This window comes from Colias philodice, chromosome 15 (assembly GCF_061535455.1).
Source record: "Colias philodice isolate Cphi_HAF_F1 chromosome 15, ilColPhil1 Martin Lab GWU primary, whole genome shotgun sequence".
NCBI lineage: Eukaryota > Metazoa > Arthropoda > Insecta > Lepidoptera > Pieridae > Colias > Colias philodice.
This window is the reverse complement of record NC_143100.1, coordinates 7,593,021-7,602,744: the sequence shown is the minus strand read 5'-3', so window position 1 is coordinate 7,602,744 and position 9,724 is coordinate 7,593,021. Positions and strand designations below refer to the sequence as shown.

Sequence of the window (9,724 nt, the reverse complement as noted above, 5' to 3'; positions counted from 1 at the left end):
TATTTTAATATTTCTGTTTATTGAATACGATATATTATGCTCTTCATTGTTTTGTTGTATACTAAAGTGACAAAAAAACATATTTCACTTTTATAATTTATTCATGTCCATACTATAACAAATCATGTATTTGCAAACTATTCATTCAGGAGCCTGCTAAGAACTTCCTTTAATTCCAGATCAAACTCAGAGACGGGAAGAGCGAGCTCCTGTGTGGATATCGAGGAAGCTTTATCTTTAACTACGAAGTCAGATGGCACAACAAACGGTTGCTTCTTCTCGCCAGGCGCTTCCAATGATTTGAAGAAAGGCGGCATCGGCAAATGTGGTCGAATTTTAAGCCATTTATGGAAAGCTTTAGTTGACCTGAAATGCAGGAATTTTAACAAACATTGGATTGAATTTGATATTTTTGCTTTTATGGCATTCAAATGCTTAATAAATATAAATTTATAAAGAATAGAAAAAATTCGATCACGAGGAGGAACTCGAACCCGCATCCTTTCACGCCAATCCTGGGCGGATGCTTGACCAACTCAGCCACTCAAGATCCGCCAGAGCGATCGAATTTTTTCTATTCTTTATAAATTTATACACAGTGGATTGTTTGCTGAATATCTAGAACATTAAATGTAGAGTAGATACTGCTGTCTAAACTATTTAATGATTGCAAATATTTAATTATTTAATGATAAGATTAAAAGACACGATGGGCATATTATTGACGAAAATTATAGCACCTAACACGAACATCCAAATTATTATTATTCCTTTATTTAGATAACATGTACTTTATAATCTTAATACTAATTTATAAGAATAAAACTAAAATAATTTGATAACGATACTGTTTTTCCAAAGGATCATTATTGCTTTTTCTATACGACACTAATAATACACAGAAAACACTATTATAATTTAAACATGACAAAATAATAGAAAATTGAAGAGTCTGTTTGTTTGAACGCACTAATCTCAGGAACCTCTGGATCGATTTTAACTATAACACTTACGTGAGGTGCTGTATGTCATCCCAGACACACGCCATTGATTTCAAATCTTCCGGTATCTTCACCGAGTGCCACATTTCCATGGTGTTGTTCTTGGGCGGAATGTGTTTACTCTTCTGCGGTAGACATGTTCCGAACGCTCTGGTATGAGCTGGACTCGTCTCGGCGTGAATATCATGTGCTATTTGCCGCTTCAATACGCTCGGGCAAGCAGCCTAAGTAATATTATTCTTTAGTTTATAGAAAAAGCAAACAAACGGCCTATTTTTTCTCAATACATATTATACTGATTGAACAGCTATCCTATGAGATTTTAAGTCATAAAGTAAGAACCAAAAAGTTTGAAGACTGCATGAGAAATCTACGTATAAAGGTGATTTAAGGTTAAATATTTTCATATAAATGTAGATAATGTTGACATGAATTATTGAACAAACGAGAACAACATAATCTAAAAGTAATATTGGAGAAAAATGTAAGATGAAGATTTCTGGGTAACGCGTCAAATAAAAAAATCGTGTCATCAGAACAAACAATTTTCAATGGAACAAAAAATTTATGTTTGTGTCGTACAATATTATAATTATTCTTGGAATAAATATGAATATAATACATAAAATGTAATGGTTTAAATAATCATTAAGAAATATTATATAAAATAATACCTTTTTAACTCCAACATACTCAGCAATACTTTGTAACACGCACGGGAGAATTCTTGGATCTAATACAAGTCCTCTGGAAGCGTGTTCGTCGAACCATACCTACAATTATTGCGTTTTAGTACTTTGCATGATAAGATCAAGTTAATTACATAATATGCTAGAGATATTATAGTGGAAATGTTCGCTCTGGTTTATGAAATAAGATCGATACATTACTTGGAATAGATCTTCAATATCTTCAGGACGTTTTATTTCACTCTTGAATTCAACGTTACCCAATCCAACCCACCAATCATAAAATTCCTTCGCAATCTGTAAATTGGATTTTTAATTAATGAAAATAAAATAACAAATGTAATCTTTATCTGATTTGCTTCTTATCGAATAGCGTAATCTAAATCTACTAAATTTCTAATAAACAAAGCTGAAATTGTTTTATTTCCGCTATGGCTGCGAACAAGTGAATCAGCTTTACCTTCTTAGTTAAAATTTCCGCTTTCTTACTAAATTCATCAGACGCGGAGACTTCAAACGCTTTCTGTTTATACTTCGAATTCCATTTAATCATATCCGTTTCTGATTTATTACAGTACAGCATATCAAAGTGCGGATTTCTTACTAATTTTCGAAATGGTGAACGTCTGCAGTTTACAAGAAATATGTATTACTTGTTGTGTTGTTGTACTAACAATTTGTGTTATAAAAATATACACAATGACATATGCTTTCGACTTATTTATTTAAAAACAGATAGGGGATAGGCTTTTTATTTGATGCCAATAAATACTAGCGACCTGCCCCGCTTTCCTATGGTACAATAATTGTAATTATTGAAAATAATTATTATGCTTGTTGAACCGCTCTACCTATTGAAAAACCGTTTTAAAGACCCCAGCCAGACACACAGACAGCAGGAAGAGACTCTTTTATTCTATATACTTACCTATAGATCAAACACTTTCTTAAAGCGCAGCATAAAAATTGTAAAGTAAACATGTCTAGAATCATGAATACTGAATACTGAATACTTCTCAGGAACGTTATAACCGTGATGACTGATGACTTATACCTTCTTACCTGCCTGCCATCGAGCTGGCGTGAACTATCAAATCATCCGATGAATGAGCAGATTCATCAGCCAAAGATAGTTCAGACTTGAAAGCTCTAGATTGCCTCGACGTTGATTTCACTATCCCTTTTGACATCAGCCGGGAAAATGATTTCGACATTGATTTTCTTTGAGCTTTTGTTGTACTCATTGATCTAGTCATCGATTTCGATCTGGTCATTGATTTGGATCGAGATGATTTTCTTAAATCAGCAGATTGCATAGATGACTCGCTCCATATTTCTGATTGCTCATCCAGTATACCCTCATCTTCTTCCTCTATTTCATCATACATTGATGTATCGAAATCGCTCATTGAAAAAGTGGGTTGTATGCGATTCTATAAAATAATAAAATTATAATCGTACGCAAGAAAAAGAATAAAATGTGTGCGTGTACTAGTATACACACGTAAGAAGTGAAATTTCTTTATGACCTTATTTTTCCAAAAAATAATTTACTAAGTATATGCAACTTTACAGAAAAACGTCGAATCACGCATGGTAGGGATAAGAAAAAGATGGCGCGTAACGGAAAAATGGCACGCGTAACGAAAAAATGTTACACTAATTTTTTTTCCAACCCTGATAAAGAAGTTTCACTTAAATAACCTCATAAGTATTACATTAAAACCCTACACAATCTTATCTAATTAAGGCATTGAGATATTGGCCTACTTCTGTTTCTCTTTTATACATACATACATACGTCAGCTAGATTTTGCAATGGATTTACAATTATACTATAAAATCTTTGTGTTTATGATGATAATTTAATTGGAATCAAAACCTAATAGCGATGGCTGAGGACATGTGATTTGGCCAGATTTATGCACAAATAAAGAGAAAAATTATAACAACTCAGCAGCTAACATGTAAAAAATTGTGTAATTAGTGTGTATAGTAGAATTGTGTGTAGTGGTGATTTAATAATAATTAATTAGAAACCCCTTAAAATAGGTACAATCAGACTTTTACAGTACTTACTCGAAATATTAATTTACCTGTGAAGACGCAGTGGTACGATAAAACAATTCAGAAGGTTCTGGCGACGATGTTTCCGACAGCGGTTTGTAAGGCTTATCGTCTGCTGGCAGATTGAATATCTTCGTGATTCTCTTGAAGATCACCGGCCCCACCAACCCTCGAACGTCTTGGTAATGTGAATCCCAGAACTGTTATAAGTTTGGTTAAAAATAGTTTTGAGTACATTAAAATGTTTGTTTTATCTTAACATGTTTTATCTTAACAAAGTAAAGAGTCCGCTTTATTTTAGAAAAAAAGCAACATTTATTTGAATCCTCATGGAACAAACAAACAAAGAAAAATACAATGAATACAATATAAATGATTCATTAATTATATTAGGTACATGTGTAAAATATTGTGTAGAAATACAATCTTTTTTTTTATATCTTAAGATTTATATGATTGATAAAGTTTAAATTAAGGTTTGGTAAGATAACTGGATGCAAGTTTTTAGTAAAACATTTGTTATTTACATCTTATTTCGAGCCCACTGTAGTTTTTTTTTTATCTATTCTGGTATAATATAAATTGTATTTCTACACCAGAAACGTGTAAAATACTCGATAAGAATTATTAGATAATAATAATTCCTGCTTTGTCCTTTTGTCTAGATATAATTATTTGAGAATAAGAGGCCCTATTATAAAAGCTCTCCTCAGAAGCTTTTTGTTTAATTTCAAGGAAGAAATCATTCTTATTTAAAACGCGCGTTATACTTATGGAGTTTTAATATAAAATGTGAAGATTTTGTTTTAGAACACATTTCACAGAATATATTACATTATAATATCTATATATTTTATGTATAAAAGAAAGTCGTGTCACACACACACACACCTCTCAAGAACGGGTGAAAGGATTTTATAACGATTTTTAATTTGTTGAGGCTAATCGATTTTAATTTGTACCGCTTGGGTAAGGGTAATAATTGTTAGAAATTTAAACTTATAAAGATAATCCACCCAGGATGAGTCTGCAGGGCGACAATTTCATTATAATATATGTAATTTATTGGAGCAAACTATATTTGGAATATTGTCAATATCATAAATATTTTCCACCGTTTATCTTACGTTCCATTTCAGCGTGATACTTTATCTTTATAGTAGCTTTATTCACAATTTATAGTCACCGATATAGAATCTTGTTTCATACCAAATAAGAACAATAGTACTGGTAATGAATTATAAAATGATCAGGATTATGACTCTTGGAAAATACGAACTTTAAATAATTTTATAACTCAAGATAACAAGGGCGCAAATCAAATTTTTATGACTGTTTATTGCAGGGAGTGATATCCGCATAAATATCAAATAATTAAGTAGAAACACACACAGAAGATTGGCGTCAAGTAGCACGTGAATGCTACTCTAGTACTGTGTTTCGGTCGAGGAGTGGAGGAGCGACTGACCCTCTGGCCAAGGAAGAGTCCTTAGCCTTCTCAATCCTTTCCTTTATTTCCTATATCAATTCTTTCACATAAAGTTAAGTTTCATTAGATTTGGTAGAGTCGAGTCGAGCTTTACTAAATTTTGTTATGCTTTTTATAATTATTAACACTAGTTCGAATTGATTATGTTTGTATAGAGAAAAATAACCTGTTCATCTTTATATGACAACTCCAAAGTACGTATAACGTTTTTCCAATGAACTTTAACGGACGCCTCATTTTGTTCATATTTAGATGCAGTGATAACTCGCAATTTTTTTGGTTTATCCCAATTCTTTACAAGAGGTCGTTTTCCACAAGACATAGTTATGATAAAATGTAAATAGCACAAAAACCCAATAAAGAATAGAGGTACTACATCAAAGTCAAGCAGACGTTTAAATTCTTCTTAGCCCAAAAATAGGCCCAATGTGATTTTACAACCAGTAGCAAAGCCATGAGCACTCACTGCTCACCTCCTGCTCAAACCTACTGCTCACTTGGAAGTTAATCTGAACTTTACGGTCCTAAGTAGCCTGTAGCATGTGGTTGTAGTGCTCGTAACGTTTAAGACCAATTAACTACAATAATTTTATTTTTTATCTACATCTGAGATCTACATCAAATCTACATATACCGTAAGTCAAAACTTGATTCCCACTTTACATCACAATCAAAACAATAGACTTAATTGTGCATTTCCAAGCTAGAGTATTTTAAATAAATAATCAGAGACTGTAACAAGGGTATCTGTTTCTTGAAACACAATTAGATAGGATAATAATAACAAATGCCAGTGAAAACGATATTCTACTGAAGTGCTTCTAGGAAATAATAAAAGACATATTAAATATCTTAAAATAAAGGAACGATAACATATTTATTGTCAGCATAACGTTATCAGTATGACAATGAAAGTTACAAATTAATATATAAAGTAAAAAACATTATCTCTCATAATTATTAGTAGCATCAATCACTTATAGCTATGTTCATTTTTACTTACCTATGTTTCTTATATTATGTCGAGTTATCGCATACACCTAGTAAGATATATTATTAGGTACCTATGTCACTAGGTCAAAAGTTTACTGAGGCCCTATGCTCCTCGAGGAGTTAAAGGAACGATCATCATCATGTCACTAGGGTTTTCCAAACAAAATTTATCATAAGCTGTAATATATTATAGGATTACAATCTTAGGAAATACCTAAACCTTATCTCTTCAAAGCATGTGAACCTACATAGTTTTAAAATATAAATATTGCATTTTGTTTTTAACATTCTGGCAATTTTGGTGTATCATAAAGTTTAATTATTTTTTATATGGATTATTCAAAAGGTAGGTAGTTACATCTCCTTAAAAAAATAAATAGAAGATACTTATGTATTTGGTAGAGTAAATTAATATTGTCAAGAAGAATTTGTTCTCGTATTTAGAGAATTAATACATACATATATAAAAATTGGAAACTGTACAACTAAAACTAAAAAAAAAAATAATATTACTAGCTGCGCTCCGCGGTTTCACCCGCTGAGCTCCGCTTCTGATGATATACATAATATAGCCTTCTCCGATAAATGGGCTATCCAACACTGAAAGAATTTTTCAAATCAGACCAGTAGTTCTTGAGATTAGCGCGTTCAAACAAACAAACTCTTCAGCTTTATAATATTAGTGTAGATATATAGTTTGTATATTACGCCATCTATAATTCTAAAATGGCTTAATACTTTTTACTGCTTATTTATTACAGCGCCATCTATGATATATCTTCCTAGCGTCGAACAAGCATAAACGTTATAGCTTGATAAATAGTTACAATAATTATTTCAAGATGGCGCTTAATGCATATCATAAGTTTGGTCACATCTGCATCGTGACCAAACTTATGTCTACCCACAGACATGACTAAAAATCTACGTAGATGTCACTTTTCTTACAAAACAATAAAATAATATGTAAAAGCAAATTATAATATTGTGTTCCCTACCCTATTTCGATTGTTGTATTTGTGTAATTTTAAATTTATCTAGAAATTCCCAATAACTTAGATATGTAATAGTTCTGTCCAGAAAACGAGTAAGAAAACATTTGGATTCAAATAAATTGATATCTTAATTAGTTATTGTGAGAAATAATTAAATTTGATGAATTGGTAACAATAAAAATACATATCATCATTTACCATATTTTTATTTATTAAGTAGGTAATAAATGCTTCTTATTTTAATACAAATTGTTATGCTCGAGATCATTTTATAACATGATATAAAAACCTTGAGTGATAAATTTTATTGTAAACATCACAATCAAATATATTTTTACTTAATAGTAAAAAATATACAAAAAATGTTTTTGCTCAGCAAACATGCAAGCAGCTATCTATATGCAATGGCATAGAAACCAACAATCCACTCCATACTAAAACTACGTCACAATAAAAGGTATTTATTAATCAGATCTTTCCTAATACTTCAGCATCTTCAAAAGTGTCGGGTACCTTTTGGCCTAGTGTTTCCGGTTGTGTGAGTACTAAAAGGGCTGTTATTATGCAGACTGTCCCGAACATGACCGATGGAATACCAGTCCAATAATCCATTAAAGGTGGAGTAAAAGATGCTATTACAGTTCCTAGTCGACCTAACATTGAAGAAAATCCAAGGAACGAATGTCGGTGCCTCGTAGGATATAATTCTGAGGTAAATAAATACACAGATGTAATGATAAGACCAGTACAATATTTGCCTACTAAGTAAAGAAATAGTGATAAACCGTAACGTGAGTGAGGAGTAAAAGCAAATCCGATGCAGCACACAGCACATAATGCAAAACCTGAAAATAATGTCATTCTACGACCTATCCTATCCAATGTAAAGTAGGCCGTCCAATATCCTGGGATTTCTACTAAAGCAACAAGTATATAATTTACATACATATTTCCTGATAGACTCACTGAGTTAATTGTCATACCATAATATATAAACGTAGTCGCGATCCAGTAGATAGGTGTTGTACAACTCCTCCTTAACATAACTGGTGATTTAAGAACACGTATGATTAGATTTTTACTCTTTTCTGTTTCAACGTTACGCGGTATGGCTGATAGTAGAAAAACCATTGCTTGTTCGGATATCTTTTTACCGTTTAGATTCGCTGCACGTTCTAACGCTATCTTAGCCTTATCATTCTTATGTTTACTTAGCAACCATCGATGACTCTCGCACAGAATCCAATAATATGATAATATCAAAGTCATCGGTACGAAATATATTAAGGTAAGATGTCGCCAATAAGATACCGCAGAAGCTATTGCGCCTACCAAAGCGAGACCCAAGGCAAACATTGTGGACATGAGAACACTAGCAGTGACTCGATATTTTGGACCTACGATTTCTGCAGCTAATATATATGCTGCACTAAACACACCACCACCCAGCGCAGTATGTAAAAATTGCGTTACAAGATACATTATATAGTTAGTGGAGAATGCTTTTATGATACCGATTACGACAACGTTGAAGGCAAACAGAACAATTGATACGCGGCGCCCAAAGTAGTCAGACACCCATCCCGCTACCGGGAGTGCCACCATAGCACCGACACTATTTAATGTTATTGATAAAGTACGAATCCACTCTTGACACTCAAGTCCAAAATCGTAAACTAAAGAATTTGTTCTTTCATAAATAAAACCATCACATGGTATGATTTTACTTTTATCGAATAGTTCAACGGGACACGCGTTGATTGGAATGTCTGATGTATTGTGAAGGCTGGCATATCGGGTGCAGTCTGCGAAGCCTGTTGCTGTTTCGGGGATTGCATTTAGTATCCAATCAGGTGCATACACAGGATAGTCACCATCGCATTCTGGAATAGTACACCGAAAGGGGAGTCTGGCTGCAGCAAAATTATAATCCCCAGCTAGGAATCCAGAGGCAATTGCAGGTAGTCCCATTAGAAGTATGTTTATCAGCTGAAACTTGCCAAATGGTCCTACTTCACGGTTTAAAACTTCTTCAAATTCTGTTTCAGTTGTCCGTTCGTCCTTTGAAGACATTTTGATTTATATATCAGAACCACTGAATTAAATTAATATCGTACACCTCAGGTATTGCGATATGCGACATAAACACGATTAATACCATTTAAGTCTCCTCTTATACTATATTCAACATATTACCGTGGGTACAAACTATCATTTCTTATCTTTACGATATCTCAATTTTTACAGGTGTTTTATTGTTACAAAACCGCTATTTCAGGTTACTGTTCTATCGAAGTTAATTTGCTACTAGGTTTTATTATTTTTTCTCTTATTTATTTTCATACCTTATTAAAAAAAACCTCTATTATGTTGCATATACTGTCACAAATATCGTAAATTATCTTTATTGTGTACGTAGGTATTTGTTAATAATATTTATAAATACTTACAGAAAAGGGTACAAAATAATATGTTAAAATATTTAAATGC

General features: G+C 32.5%; 2 protein-coding genes across 2 annotated transcripts; both read right to left on the bottom strand.

Moving 5' to 3' along the window:
- Nucleotides 1–82: 82 nt before the first annotated feature.
- On the bottom strand, nt 83–5,568 carry LOC149482344 (uncharacterized). The gene is made up of 8 exons (XM_089703812.1): nt 5,413–5,568; nt 3,787–3,957; nt 2,753–3,123; nt 2,151–2,316; nt 1,892–1,987; nt 1,676–1,774; nt 1,014–1,225; nt 83–366 (listed from the first exon to the last, which is right to left on the bottom strand). The coding sequence occupies exons 1-8, from the start codon at nt 5,566–5,568 to the stop codon at nt 138–140; spliced, it is 1,500 nt and encodes a 499-aa protein (XP_089559938.1). The 3' UTR covers nt 83–137.
- A 1,903-nt stretch (nt 5,569–7,471) lies between these two features.
- LOC149482343 (organic cation transporter protein-like) lies at nt 7,472–9,387 on the bottom strand. The gene has a single exon (XM_089704202.1). The coding sequence runs from the start codon at nt 9,305–9,307 to the stop codon at nt 7,703–7,705; it is 1,605 nt and encodes a 534-aa protein (XP_089560328.1). The 5' UTR covers nt 9,308–9,387; the 3' UTR covers nt 7,472–7,702.
- Nucleotides 9,388–9,724: the final 337 nt, after the last annotated feature.